This window comes from Antechinus flavipes, chromosome 2 (genome assembly GCF_016432865.1).
Source record: "Antechinus flavipes isolate AdamAnt ecotype Samford, QLD, Australia chromosome 2, AdamAnt_v2, whole genome shotgun sequence".
Classification (NCBI taxonomy): Eukaryota; Metazoa; Chordata; class Mammalia; order Dasyuromorphia; family Dasyuridae; genus Antechinus; species Antechinus flavipes.
The window spans coordinates 426,044,257-426,063,733 of NC_067399.1; the positions used below are offsets into that span (position 1 = coordinate 426,044,257).

General features: G+C 36.1%; 1 protein-coding gene across 2 annotated transcripts in view; it reads left to right on the plus strand.

Moving 5' to 3' along the window:
• The first annotated feature begins 8,930 nt into the window (after positions 1 to 8,930).
• Positions 8,931 to 19,477, plus strand: part of ERGIC1 (endoplasmic reticulum-golgi intermediate compartment 1) — a 141,386-nt gene continuing 130,839 nt past the window's right edge. Inside the window, exon 1 of one of the 2 annotated variants that reach the window (XM_051978911.1) lies at positions 8,931 to 9,122. In XM_051978911.1, the coding sequence (XP_051834871.1) occupies positions 9,103 to 9,122 (20 nt within the window). In that variant the 5' untranslated portion in view covers positions 8,931 to 9,102. Of the gene's footprint in view, positions 9,123 to 9,180; positions 9,373 to 19,477 lie in introns of those variants that run through there. The other variant, XM_051978910.1, reaches the window with a different exon arrangement.

Here is a 19,477-nt window from a genome sequence, read left to right on the forward strand (position 1 = left end):
TCAAAGATGGCTTCAATAGCTTTTGAGGAAAAATAAGCTTTATCTTTTCTGGTACTTCAATTATTCCTTTCCTCAGGGAAAGAAACACCAAGTGGAAGAGACCGCTAAAGCCATATAAATGCTTCTTAGGGGATGGAGATGGAAATGCCCTCCTCTCCCTCACAGGATTCTGAGGGACAGCTGGAAGAGCTCAGACCTACTTAGTAGATGGGAAGAAAAAATTAAAATTCTCATTCACTCCTTTTCAAAACCATGGAGTCAATGGCTCTTGTAGGCTAGATAGCTAATCCTTTGCTGCAGCCTTTGTTTCACTTTGAGACCAAATAGTCTCTCAGCAGCGATGCAGAATACTCTGCAGGAGTGGTCTAGTATGTACTATCAACTTCATGGGAAGTATCCCAAACAGAACACATGTATCACTAAAAGTATTAGTGGTATAACACTACTCATTCTCCATGCATAAGATGTGTTCCAAACCAACCCACTGTTACATAAGCAAATGTAACAAGCAAACAGGATTATATACATTAATTTCAAGAAGGACAGATTATGAACAATTGGGAGAAGGGGATGATAATCAGGAAAGATTTTCCATAGGGCCTTGGTTCAAGTTCTGACTCGAAGATAAAAGGTTCTGTGACCCCAGGGCAAATCATTTACACTTAAAACTACTAGGTACCAGTCAACCAGCTGTAAAGGAAATTCCTCTGTGTGAATTCTCTTTAATGATAAAAATCAGTTTTATTTTTTTTAAATTATAATGCTTTCATTAATTTCTGGCATAAAAATCCTGACATCTGTTTAGTTTTAGCTCAACAGTGTTCTTTATATCAAGCATTTTCCTGAAGTTTTCCCTCCCTAGGCAGTGAGGTCACACAAACTGGTGGACATTGTCTCATTGTATATTACACAGTTAATGCCAGAGCTATATGGAGTCTCTTACGTTTTATGAGAAAATGATCATGCTATTGGAATTTTAAAATATGTGCCCCACTGACTTTTCAGAAAACTATCACGTACAATAATATTAGCTGACATCTATATGGCCCCTTAGGGCTTACAAAACCCTTAAAAAACATTATCTCATCTGATACTCAAGAAAACCCTGCGAGGTATCTCCATTTTGCAAATGAAGGAACTGAGACTGAAAAGACTGGTTAAATGACTTGCCCACCCACCTAGTCAATGTAGGCAGGCAAGCTTTGAATCACTGTCTCTCCTGACTCTAGAATCAACTTATTCTTCTACACATCACAGTCTGTCAAGAAAAAAACATACCATTCTGCTTTCTTGCTTAATAATCTCCTCTAATACAGGTACACACAATGCACTGCCAGGCAAATACCCATTACTGCAAAGCCTCATTATTTCATATTAATGTGATCCAGTTGTTTGAATTGTTGAGGTTTAACTATTGCCAAAGAGAGTCTGTGGTACATCTTTTAATGAATATATAAGACTTAAGTGTAGAAATTATATTAGAAACAGTATGGCATAGTTAAAAGAGCAATGGCTTTGATCTCGATGGAATCAAATCCTGATTTTGTGACTTTGGACAAGTTAAGACTGGTCAATTTTATGAAATCCGGTTCCTGCTTTTTGGAACGAGATGGTTGGACTAAAACAGGTTTAAAGGGTCTCTTCCAATTCTAATACACTAGAATAGGATTTAAATTCCTTGAGAGCAGATTCTACTTTTGACTTATACATAGGATATATTTAATAAATATTCCCTTACTTATTTAATCAATCTATCAATAGTTCTGTTATGAAAATTTTTAAATTTCCTTTTGTTTTGTTTCATTACTTGGGACTTAGAGATGTTCCTCTCAGAGCATTTGGCTAACTGAAGTCTGTTTCTTGTTAATAATAATCTTACCTAGCTATAATCTAACTCATGGAATATATATATATTTTTTCCTAATAAAGCTTTTTATTTTAAAAACATATGCAAGGATAATTTGACAACACTGACCCTTGCATAGCCTTGTGCTTTAGATTTTCTCTTTTTTCTCCCCACCCCCTTCCCAAATGACAAGCAATTCAATATGTGTTAAACATGTTAAATATATATGTTAAATCCAATTTGTATAAACATATTTATACAATTCTCTTGCTGCACAAGAGAAATAAGATCAAAAAAAGAAAGTAAGTGAGTAAGAAAACAAAATGTAAGGGAACAACAACAAAAAGAGTTATGTTGTGATCCACATTCAGTTCCTACAGTCCTTTTTCTAGGTGTAGATGACTCTCTTCATCACAAGGTCATATAATATTGATGTTGTCATGTACAATGATCTCCTGGTTCTGCTCATTTCACTTAGCATCAGTTCATATAAGTCTCTTCTAGGCCTCTCTGAAATCATCCTGCTGATCGTTTCTTACAGAACAATAATATTTCATAACATTCATATACCATAACTTATTCAGCTATTCTCCAACTGATGGGCATCCACTTAGTTTCCAGTTTTTTTCCCACTACAAAAAGGGTTGCCAGAAACATTTTTGTACATGTGGGTTCCTTTCCTTCCTTTAAGATCTCTTTGGGATATAAGCCCATTAGAAATACTGCTGGGTCAAAGAGCATGCACAATTTGATAACTTTTAGAACATAGTTCCAAATTGCTCTCCAGAATGACTGGATCCATTCACAACTCCAACAACAATGTATTAGTGTCCCAGTTTTCCCACATAACCCTCCAACATTCATCCTTGTCTTTTCCTATCATATAAGCCAGTCTGAGAGGTGCATAGTGGTATCTCAGAATTGTCTTAATTTGCATTTCTCTGATCAATAGTGATTTAGAGCATCTTTTCACATGATTAGAAATAGTTTTTAATTTCTTCATTTGAAAATTGTCTGTTTATATGCTTTGTTCATATCCATTTATCAACTGGAGAATGGCTTGGTCTTTCTCTATATATTTTAGAAATGAGGCCTTTATCAGAATCCAAAGATTCATTTGAAAAAGTTTTTTGTCGTTATTCTTTCCATTTACAATTTTTTAGTCATCCTATACATTATGTTCTTGCTATGCTTACTTCATATCAGCTCATGTAAATCTTCTGCTATTTCTCTGTATTCATCATATTTGTCATTTCTTACAGAATAATTTCTTCCCTCAATTATATGTAATAATTTTTTTATCATTTGTTTTTTCTTTTGTGAGTTACCCAAGATTATACAAAGATCAATTTTGATAGACATGACTCTCTTCAACAATGAAATGATTCAAACCAGGAGTCTTGTGATAAAGAGAATCATTTACACTTAGAGTGCAGACTATGGGAACTGAGTGTGGTTCACAATGTGGCATTTTCACTCTTTTTTGTTGTTTGTTTGCATTTTGTTTTCTTTCTTGTTTTTTTCTGGTTTGATTTGATTTTTCTTGTGCAGCAAGATAATTGTGTGGATATGTATGCATATGTTGGATTTAACATATATTTCTACCATGTTTAACAATAAAAAATAATAAATTGTGAGTTACCAAGTCTCTTCCTCCCTTCAGGGCAGCTAGAGCACTAAGTTTGAAGTCAGGAAGACATCTTCAAGAGTTCAAATCTGGCTTGAGATACTTACTACCTATATGAGCCTAGGCAAATCACTTCACCCTTTTGGCTTCAGTTTCCTCTTCTGTAAAATGAGCTGGAGGAGGAAATGGCAAATCATTCCAGCAACTTTGCCAAGAAAACCCCAAATGAGCTTATGAAGACTCAGATAGGATAGAAACAACAAAACTCCTCCTGATATAGTTTATGCATATACAATCAAGTAAAACAGATTTCCATATTAATCATTTAGTGGAAGAAAACTTTAGAGAGAAATAGTATACTTCAATAGCATTCGCACTCCATTAATTCTTTCTTAGGAGGCAGATAACATTTTTTATCATAAGTCCTTTGGGATTCTCTTGGATCTTATGATTCTAATTGGCCACAAATAAGTCCTAGACCAAGTTCCATTTGGTCATTGCTTGGGTCCAGATTGACCCCAATTGAAAGTAAATAGCAGTCATTTCTGCTTTGGCCAGAAACCCTAAGGGTTTTCCCCTCCCAGATTCATTCATTCATTCATTCATTCATTCATTTATTATTTTTTTTTTGGACTAGGTAAAAAAGGAGATTCCTACCTAACCTTAATCACTGAAAGGGTGTGAACTCAGTCAAACTGAGACCTGTTGAAGACCATAGCTTAAAAAGGCCAAGTATTCCCATTTATTTCATCCAAGGCCATCTCCAGTCATCTTAATCTATAGCTTGCCACTGGACCCAGATAGCTATGGAGGAGAAAGTGAAGCAGGTGACTTTGCACAGCCCTCTCTCATTAAATCCAATTCATTTGCATATCATGGTCCTCTTGGAGAAACAAATACTGAATCATTGTAACAATGATAATAGCTGTCATTCACAGACATTCATTGTATAATATTGCTGTTACTGTGTCCAGTGTTCTGGAACTGGCTCACTTTACTTTGCATCTGTTCATGTAAGTCTTTCCAAGTTTTTCTGAAATAATCTTGCTTGTGATTTTTTATAGCACAATGGCATTCCATCATATTCATATATCTATAATTTGTTCAGTCATTTCCCAATTGATGGGCATCACTTCAATTCCCAATTCTTTGACATCACAAAAAGAGCTGCTATAAATAACCTTATACAAATAGGACCTCTCCTCCTTTTTTGGATTTCTTTGGGATATAGACCAGTAGAAGTATTGCTGGGCCAAAGGGTATACACGGCTTTTATACCTCGTTGGTCATAATTCCAAAATTCTCTCTAACGTGTTTTGGTCATTTCACAATTCCATCAATAGCAGCACAGTATTTTTTTTTTTTTATTACATTCATATATGCCAATATGTTTAGTCATTTACCAATAAATGAATATCTATTTTGTTTCTAATTCTTTGCTATCATAGTGCTACTATTCATATTTTGGTGCATATGGGGATTCTCTTTTTATCAATGACATCCTTGGATATAAACCTAGAATAGAAGAAAGAAACCCTTCTGATTTTTATCCTCTGACCTCCTTCCCCTTTTAGTTCTTGCAACCTGCCCTTAGGTATAAACTAAGGAAGAGAGGCTTTTGGCTGAGAGGGAAATTTTGAATTGTAATCAGACAGGACAATTCTAGAGGTCTTTTCCTTTGGTCTAGGAAAGATATACAGAGTATGGTATTATCTGTGGATTTCTTCCTTCTAAGAAGACAGATGTGTATATAAGAAAGTATACATGAGAGCTAATTAGAACTAGGCTCAGGGTGGGCATAGGCAGCAGGGGCTATAAAGAAAAATCACAAGGCTTAGTGGGTGTAATCACTTAGTAGTCTGATCAGGTTATCCTTAGGCTGGAATGTTTTTCAGAAGGCATATCTTGGTTATTTCAGGTTTGGGCACTAGACTGGGGAGTTGACATGAACCAGTTTGAGTTAGTTTTATAGCACAGCAGGGAGAGTTCTGGGTTCAGCAAGTAATTCTTTTTTTTTTTTTTTTTAATTCAAGCTTTTTATTTTCAAAACATTCATGGATAATTTTTTTTATTATAACTTTTTATTTACAAAACATATGCATGGGTAATTTTTCAACACTGACCCTTGCAAAACCTTCTGTTCCAAAATTTCCCCTCCTTCTTCCCACCCCTTCCTAGATGTCAAGTAATCCAATATATGTTAAATCCAACATATGTATCCATATTTATACAATAATCTTGCTGCACAAGAAAAATGAGATGAAAAATGAAAATAAATGAGAAAGAAAAAAATGCAAGCAAACAATAGCAAAAAGAGTGAAAATGCTATGTTGTGATCCACACTCAGTTTTCACAGTCTTCTCTCTGGGTGTCCTCGGTTCTTTTCATCACAAGATCATTGGAATTGGCTTCAATCATCTATCTCATTGTTTAAAAGAATCACACCCATCAGAGTTGAACATTATGCAATCTTATTGTTACAATATATAATGATTTCTTGGTTCTGCTCATTTCATTCTGCATCAGTTCATGTAAGTCTCTCCAGGCCTCTCTGAAATCATCTTGCTCATCATTTCTTACAGAGCAATAATATTCCATAACATTCATATACCATAACTTATTTAGCCATTCTCCAACTGATGGGCATCTACTCAGTTTCCAGTTTCATGCTACTACAAAACGGGCTGCCACAAACATTTTCAGCAAATAATTTCTTACGTTCAAATACTACAAAGAATTTCTGATGTGCTATAGCTTAAGGAATTCTCAGTTTTTCTCCTGTTTGGCTGATTCTGATTCCCAGATCAGTGTGATCTCTTCTAGATAGTAGGGGAGCTTTAGTATATCAGGATGGCTAGTAAAAATTATTAACTACCTCAGTTTCCTACTATAAAGGAGGGGAATTCACCTTTTTAGTATACCACTTAGCTATAATGATTAGTATTTTGAAAAGAGTAGCACTTAGTAGTCAGAGGACCTCGGTTTGAATCATGGTTCTGCCGCAGTTTGAGCTTCCATAAATCACTTATACATTGGGATTTCCATTTTCTCATCTGTGAAACGAAGGTGCCAAACTAGATAAACTTTGAGGTCTCTAGGTAAATCTGACATTTATAAATTTAATGTAACTGAGGAAAATTTTAACCTGAAATGAGTCCATTCAAATACTATCTCCTTTAAGATGCCTTCCTTGTATATCACCTTTGGACATCACAAAACACTTATTGTTTTTATTACAGTCTATTAGGAGTCTACTTTATTCATAAAGTATAAAACAAGAATATTTTTAGCTCTAAAATCCAATTTGCACCTATTTTCAGCTTTCCCAGAGGAATCTTCAAGAGAAAAGGAGAGGATTGCACTTGGATAAAGTGAAGAGGACTGGACTAGATTCAGAAATTCTGTGATTCCTACTGCAAAACTAAAATACAAAACATCCTTTTAAAACTTCTGATTCATAAACTCTACAGCCAAAAAGACACCAAACCTCTCAGTTCAAAAAGGAGGAAATTAAGATTAAGGGATACAAAATGACTTGAATCAGGTTACCCAGGTAGTAAGTAAAACGAATGACTCAGTAATAGTCAATGTTGGAGAGATTGAGAGAATATAGGCACAATGGTAATTATAGTTATTTGTATCTTCCCACTAGACTGTAAACTCCATGAGGGCAGAGACTCTTCTTTTAATGTTTACCTCTCCTCCAGGACCTAGCATTGTGCTATGCACTTAAATTCTTAATAATTCTCAGCCTACATTCTTTGTCAGATAACTGTCTATGGGATCACAGCAATTTGCTTCACTTTCTAAATCTCACTTTCCTAATCTCTAAGAGGAGGATAATGCCTGACTAAAAGAAAGTACTTGATAATTCCTAGTTGATTGATCAATATCCACTTAACTGAACAATTGTAGGGAAAATAAAAATTTAAAGCCTTTAAAAATGTAAACTGCTATTACTATTGTTAAAATTTTCATAATAAATGTTTGAATAAGTATGAAACTTGTCTTTCCCAACTAGATTGATTTTAGGATAAGAGAATTTGATTATGTTTCTTAATATCCATCCTACTGCAGGGATAATGCATAATCAGGTATTCAATATTAAATTTGTTGAATCAAAGCAGAGAGATTGGATAGTAGATAGAATGGTTGGCCTGGGTAAATGAAGGAGTCCTAGAGTTAAAGTTGGGGTACTAGCTATAAGGCCTATTTACATACAAACTGGAATATAGAGTATGGGCTAGAAATTCTTTTTATTCAGCTGGCTTGAGCCAGTTAGCTAATTCTATACAACTATTCTATTTGACTTCTCTCTGAAGGACAATTAGCATTTTTTTTAAAGCCTCAGCCAGACTTAAACTGGTGGTAACAGGTTTCCAGACTCTTGGGTATACACATAGTGACAGTACACAAAGCTTGGCTCTGATGGAGGAAGCCAACGATAAGAATACTGACTTCTCATTTTAGTGCATAAGGCCCTATAGAAGCTAGACACATTTTCCACTTCCATAAAGCCACAAGGAATATGTCCTCACTTCTAGATAGTCAATAAGTATTTATTAGGCTTACTAAATGGCACCGTGGATAGAGCCCTGGGTTTGCAATCAGTAAGAAACATCTTCAGTAGTTCGAATTCAGCTTTATACACTTACTAGCTGTGTGACCCTGGGCAAATCACTTAACCCTGCCTCAGTTTCCTCATTTGTAAAATAAACTGGAGAAGGAAATAGCAAACCACTTCTGAATCTTTGCCAAGAAAGCCCTAAAATGGGGTCAGTTAGAGTCGGATACGATTGAAATGACTCAATAAGAGTGCCGGGCACCGTCAGTCACTATGCTAAGCGTTGGAGATACAAAGGAAGGCTAAAGACAATTCTTGTTCTTATAAGGGAGACAATACCAATACAACTTAATACAAAGCGGGATTGGATTGGATAAGCGGGACTAATTTAGCAGGAGAAATGGATTGGCATTGGAGATCAGAAAAGGCTTCCCTTAAGAGGGATTTTAACTGGGACTTGAAGAAAATCAGAAAAGCTAGGAGGAGAGACGATCAACTAGTAAAAATATCCGAAATCGCGATGCCAACGGGAGAATCCTTGGATGCTCCCCATCTTCGTGACTCCTGAAAGGGGAAGAGGAGGATAACGGAGAATATTAGAGGATTCTGAACTACCTGCCCTTGCAATAGAGGCGGAACATTTGGAAGGCTGTTTGCCACCAAGACCAGGGCGGTGGGGGGCGAGGAACAAAGAGAACTGAACGTAGCATTTCCCGCCCCCCACCCAAATCAACCCAACCCAACTCCCTACCCTTCCCGCGCTGCAATATAGCGTATCAGCAAGCCCGCCTTTCTCGGCGGTATCCCCACGTGTTCTCCAGCAGAGCCTGCTCCCGGGGCCCCTTTAACTGGGCAGCGGAAGTAGCCGCTCCAGCGTCTCCCGCCAGCGCCCAATGGGCTGATGCAAAGCGTCCTAAAGCCCCGTCACTTCCCGGCTAGGAAGCCGGCAAGGCTTGAAGAGTAACGCCCGGGGGAGGGGGCGGGCGCTGAACCCACGCATCCCCAGTCCGGCCGTGGTCCCCTGCAGTCTCGGGGCCGTCCCCCCTCCCAGGGGCCGGCACCAACATGCCCTTTGACTTCAGGAGGTGAGTGATGCACAGACCTCCCTCTCCCCTCTCTCCTTTTCTCCCCTTCTGAGGCATGGCCACTAAAAGTGCCCCTACCTCCCACGACCACGAGCACCTCCCTCTGCATGTGCATTCAAAGGTCAAAGTCTCTGGGCCTGCAAAACGCATCCTTTTTCTTCTCAGTGCAGGAAGAACTGGATCCTTTGGTTCTCTCCCCATACTTCTCTCCTTCCCCATCTTTCTCCCCTTCTTCCTCATCCCTCTTCAGGTAGGACCACCAAGGGAGGCAGGAAATACACAAGGATCTTCCCCGCTTGCCTTTGGAGGGAACTCTGATCCCCTGGGTTTATGTAGATAAACCGGTCCAGAGCATCTTTGAATTGGGCTTTTGTGATGGGGAGGAGAGCTAATCTCCAATCTCAGCCTGCAAGAACTAAGGACCGGGCTTTCCTGACAAAACCAAGCAGGCCTCTTCTCTTTGTTACTTTGGCCTCTTAAGTCCTAGTTTAGGACTGAGGCAAAGTTATTGATCCACTGGAGGAGAAAACAGCTGGGGATATTTTATTTACCTTTTCCTTAGCTTGGGGCTAATATTGAAGTGAGGTAAATTGGGCGACTGAGGGAGTGAAAGTTTTTTTTCTGTAAGAAAAAAAGATGTGAGGGGTTTTAAATTGCTTTTTTAAAAAGCTAAGCTTATGTTAAGTTTACAATGTAAATATTCCAAAATCCCTGGAGGACAGCGGGAGACTGGGGGTGGAGGAGAGGGGAGGAAGACTGAAGGAACTGGTTGCAAGGCTTTGCTTTTATTGATTGTAATCTTTTGAATGTTTATCAAAGGCCCAGGGTTTGCTATTTGCTTTCTACTTCTGCTACAATGACTCCTTTGTGGTCATCAAATTGATTGAAGCAGACTAGTTTACTTAACCTACCTCTCTTTTGGAATCTTTTAAAAGAAAATATCCAAGGCCTCTCCTAGAGTAGGCCAAAAAACCAGCCAAATGTGTGTTCTGGGGTATTCATTTAGTATCCTTGTAAAATCTTGCTAAAGTGAATATCAAGGGTAACCTTGAAAGCGCAAAAAAAAAAAAAAAAAAAAATGACAAAAGAGTAGTTGTATTTGGGAAGAGATGAGGACCTTTGCTCCTCAGTACTGGGCACTGCACATCAAGGAGAGAATCTGGTTGCCATTTTTAGACAACTCATAGGTCTCTATCCCATGCAGGATCTTGGCCTCTTAGAATTAAACTACTATTTTTTGGAGAAAACCAAAAGGCCTGCATAAGAATGATGTGTTGTTCATAATTTAACATGCATTTATGTAGCATTTTGAAGTTTCCTAAGCACCTGATGTGTACATTCTTTGTTCCTCACAGCCTCATGACATAAGGTGCAGGTGATATAGGCCCCATTTTATAATGGGGAACCTGAAACTTGGAGAGGTTAAGTGAAGAACTGAGAGGTTGTAGCTCTAAATCTGGAAAATCAATGCGTAATTCAGCTGCTTTCTTGTTACAAATAAGGAGACTAAGGCCCAAATGACTTCCTTAAGGTCTTTCAATTAGTAACTCCCAGAAGTGGGTTTTGAACCCAGACCCTCTGGTTCCTCAACCAGTTATTCTTTCCACTTTACAATGCTTCCCACCTCCTACAGGTCACACAGCTGGTTAGTATCCGGGAGCAGTATTATGAACCAGATGTTGCAGACTCCGAGACAAATACCCTCTCTACTATCTGCACTGCTTTTGCTATCAGAAATTAGATCTGGAAGAAGCCCTAGATTTCATCTAGACTAAATCACTATCTTAAAGAAGAGGAAACTGAGATCCAGAGAGAAAAACTGTCTGTTGTTACATAAATGGAGAGATTGGGACTGGAGCTTAGTTAACTCTGTGACTCCGGATTCAGGGCTCTTAGCTTTTCTTGTATACCCTGGCTGCATCTTGTTAAGCTATTATAAAGGAAACCTAGGTAACCAGGGAGCCAGTGCTGGGCTTGGATCTTTTTGTGATCAGACTATTGCTAACATCATACATCCAGTTAATCCGCATTTAGGAAGCTGCTATTTTAAGACATTTTCCCTTTACTGTATGTAGCAAGCACAATAGAAATCACTTCAAAGTAGCATTCAATGTAGGTAGTTCTCAAGAGTATAGTAATCTAGGATTAGTGCAATGATAATAATGATGATGATGATGATGATGATGATAAGTAGTATTTATATAGCACTTTGAAAGTATACAAATTACAGATATTTTATTTTATTTTATTTTTTTTTGTTTTATTTGCAAATATATATCTATTTTTTTAAATTTTTATTTAATAATTACTTTATATTGACACTCGTTTCTGTTCCGATTTTTTTTCCCTCCCTCCCTCCACCCCCTCCCCTAGATGGCAAGCAATCCTTTATATGTTGGATATGTTGCAGTACAGATATTTTATTTTCAACAGCTCTGGGAGGCAGGTGCTATTGTTATTCCCATTCTGCAGATCAGGAAACTGGTAGTCCAGAGGTTAAGTGACTTTTTCCCAGGGTTACACATCAGATTTGAACTTGAGTCTCCCTGGTTTCAGGTCCAATGCCTGCTCCTGTGATTTTGGCTAATTATTTTATAACTCAGTCTAAATTCAACATCTGTAAAATGGGGGTGTTAACCATTTCATTGGTTAACAGTCAAAAGAGAGGGCCCATGGGAGAGCTTAAACCATTAAAAGGTAGAATTCAAGATGTCAGAGGCAGAGAGAATGATAGAGTAAAACTCTTCCTACTATGACTTCTATTATAGATTTTACATCCTATGATCCTTAAGTTGTTATTAAAATAATTTGCAAAAATAACTTTGAATAAATGTGATATATTTTATAGCTGGATACAAACTGTCCATAAAAATAATTTAATTGTACCCTAATAAGCCATATTGTATCAAGCATTGCTCTACTGTGAGGAGAAGGGGGGGGTATCATGAAATTTCAGATCTAAAATGAGATTCTTTTATCTTTTCTCCAATTCATCCTTCTCACAAATGCAAAAATGATATTTCTAAAGGATATGCCTGATCATGTCACTTCCCTGGTTCTTATGGTTCCTTTCCATCTGAGACCCAATACAAACTAAAATGGCATTTAAAGCCCTCCATTGCCTGGCTCCAAATTACTCTTCTGGCCTTATTATACATTATTTCCCTTCATGCCCTCTAAAACTTAGGTATTCTATTCATTTATTTATTTTGCTATTCCTCAAATGTTATTACTCCACCTTCCAACTCCTTTCTTTGTGAAGTTTGTCCCTCTGTACCTGCCATGCAATCCTTTTTGACTTTCACCTTTTAGAATCAATGTCTAAAGTGCAATTCAAAGGCTATCATAAAGTAACCTTTTCTGAATCACCTTCAGCTGCTAGTGTCTCTACTATAAAACTAACATATTTATTTTGTAAAATATGTATATATTTCTTTGCTTTTACTATAAGGAGGAAAAGAGGGGAGAGACAAAATCTTTGAAACAAATATGCTAGTCAAACAAAACTGATTTTTACATTGTGTCCAAAAATGCATGTCTCTTTCTGCATCTTGAATCTATCATCTTGCTGTCAGGAAGTGAGTGTGAAGTATGATCAGTCAATAATGTTGCAGAATATAAGTCTCTCAAATGAAAAATTGTTTCCTTTTTGTTTGTATTCTAAGTACCTATTGCATAGTAAGTGCCCTCTCTACCCCTTATAAATTAAGGGCTCCATCTCTTATTTCCTATTTATCCTGCATATAGCTTGTTTGTACATAGTTTATTGTCTCTTCCATTAGATTGGAAACTCCTTGAAAGAAGGATCTGTCCTTTGCCTCTTTTTCTATCCCTAGCACTTAACCTGGCACATAGTAGGCGCTTAATAAATTAGCTGACCAATTGCTTAATAAATAATTATTGATTGTAATTACTTAATGTGCAAAGCACTGAAAAGGAGTATATTTTTAGGAGCTTATGGTTCAGAGATGTGTATGCAAATAGCTATATTGCAACTTAAATGACGATTAAGTGCATAAGAGAAGTCAAACATATCCAGGACAGTCCCCTTCTTTTACAAATGAGGAAACTGAGGCCCAGACAAGTGCTAATTTACTGTAAGGAATTATGTTATCTTTATTCAAAACATTAGTCCTCATGGTTCCCCTTCCATTATAGTTTCCACTGTACTAGTCAAGATTCATTCTTGGGCCCATGTTCAGCAATTCATTTTAATTCAACAAGCACATATTAACCAACCATTATGAGTCAGTCAATGTTCGATGATTGGGCTACAAAAACAAAAATGAAAACTGCCCTTGCCTTATAGGAATTTATATTTACCTTTTGGGTTATGGAATAATACCAAATAAATGGGAAATATGCAACATCACTTTTTTTGTTGGTTGGAGGAGAAGTACTACCACCTGAGAAGGCTCATTTGACTCAAGGACATGGTCTTGATTTCTGTGAAATTCAGTTAGTTTTTACAGTTTCATGCATTTGCTCTAAATATTTATGATCATGGCTGAATTTTGCTCTATGGTTTTGTTCAAAATAACATGCTTTCTATAAATGTTTCCCAACTCAGACCTCATAGATATTTCAAGCTAGAATAGAAGCATCAGTTGAATGGCACATCATAAATCAAGATGAGTTTGCTCTGGATGGTGCCAAGAGTAAAGAGATAAAAGGCATGAAGGTGAAGGGCAGTAGTTTGTAAAGGGACAATGCCTCACAATGAAGTCTTTGGGCCTTTGGTGATCAAATCCCCTTGGGTTGGGTCCAAATTGCATTGTACAATGAAATGTTGAGTGGGCCTTGAATGTGTTCATATTGTCAGGTGGCATGATGCCAAGTTCCAGAAAGCCTGCTGCCAAAGGCAAAGTTCTATCCTGTATTGTTAGAAGCTCCAGGAGCAGGAACCCTGTTTTACCTAAAAGTTTATATCCTTTAGGAGCTCATTATAGTACTTTATAGGCCATAGATGCTTTAAAAATATTTGCCATATCAGTATGGTTTGGTATTTTAGTTTGTTTTGGTAAATTCTCATCTCTGAAAAGATTAAGGTTAAAAAAAACGTTGCAGATAATTACATTTGTTTGTGCTATTAAATTTTATTCCTTCATATACAAGCTTATATTTGAAGAATGAGCTAAAGTTTGAATATAGCTTAAAATATATATAAAGTATTGGTGCAAATAAATATCTCAATAACTTTTAATTGGGCATAAGAAAAGCAGTTTCTAAGATGAAACAGATTTAGAGTTAGACGACAATAGATATTGCAATCACTAAGCCTTAAATATCATTGGGTGTAGAAAGAAAGACCTAAAATGATCACAGTATAGTGAAATGAAATTACAGATCTTTTTGACTGTTTCACTTGAAAGTTTATGGTTTTTTTAATGCTTTGTGTTGCTGTGCAATTTGTATACAGTTGGTGGCTAGTCTTGTCTAAAAATCTTTTTGGAATATTGCTCAGTGTTTTGATTTTATGATAGTGAAGTTATGTAGTAAAGTGTCTTCTCCCCTCATTAGTTTTTCTCTAAAGACTGCTCTTTACCCCGATGAGGATTAAGTGCAAAAATAACATTTTCTACCTTCACAGAATCATGCATTTAGGGAAGGAATTAGAGCAGTCATCCAGTCCAGTATATCCTGAAAAAGAATTGCTCCTATAACTTAACTGAATAGAAGTCATCCCATCCTTTGCTCAAATATTCCCATTGAGTGGGAACCTATCACCCCCTTAGGCAGCCCATTTTACTTATAGATAGTTCTCATTTTAAAGAAGTTTTTTCTTTCTGGTATTAGACTTTAATTTGCCTCTTTGCAATTTTCATTTGCATCTTATTAGATTCAACCAAATATTCTAGCCTATCCTTTTTGGATCTTAAATCAGTCATCCACTCTGTTAACTATCTCAGCTTTGTCCTCTGTGCATCTGAGCATGGTATCTATTCCTGCTGAGTTCAGTGATGATTACTTGGAAAACATGACTATATATATATTTTTTTATTTTATAATAACTTTATATTGACAGAATCCATGCCAGGGTAATTTTTTTTACAACATTATCCCTTGCACTCACTTCTGTTCCGATTTTTCCCCTCCCCCCCTCCACCCCCTCCCCTAGATGGCAAGCAGTCCTATATATGTTCGATAGAAAACATGATTTCTTTTAAGAAAATAAATCAGTTTGAATCCAAATAATTTTGCCTTTTTCAATCTAGTCATATGGCTTCTTTATTGTCCCCCTTTCTAAAATCTTCTCTCAAGTTCTATTTGGAGCTAAAGATAGTGGTATCGTTTATTATACTTTATTTTCAAGCAGCTAGAAAATAATAAGTTGTCAGACAATAATTATGATGTTATAATTTTACTGTCTATCATTATTTCTGGTGGATTGGTTGAAATCAACATAGATTTGGTATTACTACATCTTCAGGGCTTACAATGAATCAAGCAGTTTGTCACCATTTGGTTTTCTCTTGATGAATTACCTGGGTGACTGTGCCTCTCTTTGCCCTATGGCAAATTGATCGTCAATTTGTTAACAAAACTAGCATTGTGACCTAGTTTCATAACTGTTGGCATACATTCCATATGGTTCCAGGCAGTCTATTGCTGTGGAGGAAAAAACTGGATATCCCCAAGACTTAGGCAGCCCCCTGGCTCCACCACTCATTAGGTATAACATAATTCACCTCATTCCTATCAGTAAAAAGGGAATTATTTTTATCAAATCTTATTTATTTTTAGTCAGTCCTTATTGTTGTTATGACAAAATACAAAGTATTCACTCTGGCATTTTAAAAGTCTTTTTCTAAATAAATTTTTATTTTTTTAATAAACAAAAAAATGATTATTTTATCCCTTCTACATACTCCAACCCCCACCATTAGAAAAAAGACAGAACCTTTGTAAAATGTATATACATATATAAGCATAGTTAAGCAAAAGAAATTCTTGCATTGCTCCTGTCAAAAAAAAAAAAAAAAGGCTCTTTCTGTATCCTGAATTCATTACCTTTCTGTCAGGATGTAGCATGCTTCATTACTGGTCCTCTGGAATTATATTTGGCCATCGTGTTGATTGGCATTATTAAATCTTTCTAAGTTGTTTGTATTTACAGTATCCTTGTTATTGTATAAAGTGGTTTCTTTGTACTGCCCACTTCATTTTGTTCATACAAATCTCAGTAGGTTTCAATCCCCACCCCCATTTTTTTCTCTCTCTTTTTAAGGTTTCTTATGGTACAATTTCATTACATTAATATATCATAATTTGTTGAATCATTCCTTTGTTATCATGTACCCTTTAGTTTCTAGTTGCTTGTTACTTCAGAAAAAAAGCTCCTGTAAATTTCTCTGTACATATAGGTCCCTTCTTTCTTTCTTTGATCTCTTTGGGATATAGACTTAGCAAAGATATAACTAGGTCAAAACAGACTGGCATTTAAATTCCTTTTCTTCCTCCCTCCTCCCCCCCAAAAGCAAAAAAAAAAAAAAACCAAAAAAAAAAAAAACCAAAAAACAGAAGTAGTTCCAATTTTCCAGACTTTTCATATTACTACTTTATTTATAATTCACAATTCAGCCAAACTGACTTCTTAGCCACTTTCCATGTTGACCTTTCATTTCTAGTGTCTATGTGTCTTTTTATAGGTGCTTCCCCTCAGGCCTGGATTGCACTCATTCTTAGAATTACAAATTTCCTTAAAGACTCAGGGAAGAGATGTGAAGCTGTACTCTCCCCTCAGATCATCATATACTTATTTATCTGTATATATGTACATCTCATTTATCTTTAATAGAATATAAGTTTCCAGCAGGTAGGTACTTGTTTCTTGAATCTCTAAACCGTTAAAGCTTTAATAAAATTTTTGGTGAATTGAATTATCTCATTGACTTGTGATGAATATAGATAATTTCATAGCATGACAGATTTTAACTGGAAGATAGCTCAGTTATCTAGTCCAAACCCCTCATTTATTAATGAGGAAACTAAGGCCCTTTAAAGTTAACTGACTTGCGAGGTCTCAAACACTGGATTTTAGCCAGGTCCTTTGAGTCCAGAGACAACATTTTTTTCCATCTACTCAAAAGTATTTTGTGAACTCCAACAAATTATGCAAATATAAACGCTTGCCACCTCAATAATACTTCTTGCTTTCCTGTTTCCAGATGCTGAGGGAGAACTATCTCTGAGTTATATACATCTATGATTACTAGGAAGTGAGGTGGAGACTCAGACAACTGTAGGAGACAGATAAAAATTGTTCATAAGTGGAAGCAGTACGTTGCTGGTTTCACAGGCCTGAAGCTTCTGAGTATATTAGAGAGTTGGTATCTAGGGACCTTCATTGTATAAATAGGTCATGCAGGTCATCAAGGCTCCAGTAGATTTTTTCTAATATGGTATCAGCTACAGAAGAAATCTTTAGAGCTCTCAGAATTGATCATATGCAAGACTTTTGCCACTGTGCATAGGTAGTACAAATTCAAGGGAAAATCACTGTTTTACCAAATTGTGCAAATCTTCCCTCATATCCTGCTGAAGTCTAGTATATCTGTCCAGAGTGCAGAGAATTGACCTGCATCATTAGAATACAGCCTGTTGTGATCAAAACAGGCTAGACTAGGAATATGGGAGCCTTCATCCTAGTCCAAAATTTACCATTTACTTGCTATTAAAATCTTAGTCAAGGTTCTTTACATTTATGAATCTCAATTTCCACATATGAATCAGGAGGTCTAGTTTACTTCATGAGGTAGTTATGGTGAAAGGGAGATTGAAATGAAATGGTGAAATTGAAAGAAGTTTGGGGAAGACAAGTATGCTCATGAATTGCTAGTACAGCTGTGAATTGGTTGGTAATTCTGGAATATAATATGAAATTATACAGATGGATTAGCCAAAACAGCCATATCTTTTGACCCAGAGATTCCATTGTTTCTTTATATGCCAACAAGATCATTGATAAAAAGATTGACTATATCAACCAAAATATAGCAGCACTTTAGCAAAAAACTGAAACAAAGTAGATGCCCATAAATTAGGGGATAGCTATAGGAATACAATGTGATGTGGGAATACAGTGGAATATTACTAAGCTATAAGAAGTAAATATGATGAATGCAGAGAAGCATGGAAAGCCTTAGCATGAATTTATGTAAAGTAAAGACAGCATAGGAAAGAAAGTAATAATATACACAATTACTACAAAATGTAAATGCAAAGAACAATCATCACCATGAAACAAATGAAAATGAATGTGGGTGGGTATTTTTTTTTCCTGCAAACTCACCAAAACACAAGCTTGGCCACAAAAAGATAAGAAAAGACACCTCCTTCTCACTATTTTGCAGAGGTAGAGGGATCCATGGGATGGTACATTAAAAATAGTCACTTATAGATAGATGGATGGATAGATTTTGTTGATTTTTGCTCTTTTTTTTCTTTTTTTTTAAACGTTCTTTGTTATAATGAACAGCAATTTGGGAGGGGAAAGGAAGAAAAATGTAGGGGGGTTTTAGGGGTGATGCAAAATATATATATATATATATATATATCAATAAAAAATTTTTAAATGAAATGGTAAATTTGAGAGAATTTTATGGTATACCAGACTATTTCTACTAACAAAGTTTTATGATTACTATTAATAATAATGGTATGATATGTGGAAGGTATTGCTGTGGAAGGAAAATATAGTCAGTGTAGTCATATATAAAATAAGCTAAGTTTAGGACTATGAATTCTAATTCAGGTTCAAACAGTAGATTAATAGCATATAAATGAGTTAAATGCACATATATATACATACATACACACACACACCCTGTGTTTCCCTTGCTATTCTTTATAACAAGGAATAAAAAAGAGAAAAGGATAGTGTAGCAAAATTAACCACAACATCAAAAGAAGTTTGATATCCAAGGTGTTCCTTATCTATAGTCCTCCATCTCAAGAAAAAAGAAGGGAAGGTGTTTTCTCATACCTTTTCTTTGGTGACAAATGTGATAGTTAAAAACTTCATGGCATTCAGTTTCAATTGCTTTATTATTCATTTTTATTTACATTGTATTGTATATCTAGTTTTCTAGTTCTCATATAAGTTAATAAGAGAAAGCTTTTAAAAGTAGAGTCATAAAAAGAATATTAAAAAAAATTTTTAAAGTTGGATCATAAAAGAAAGACAACTGACTCTTTTTACTAATGAAAAATTTTCACTTCCATTCCTCCTATTAAGTTTCTCATGCTTTAAGGCCCAGACCAATTCCCTCTCTTCTTTCTGGAACATCCTATGATAAACCTAACCTATATTTTTCTTATTTTCTCTTAAAGTCATCGAAACACAGCATCTCAGA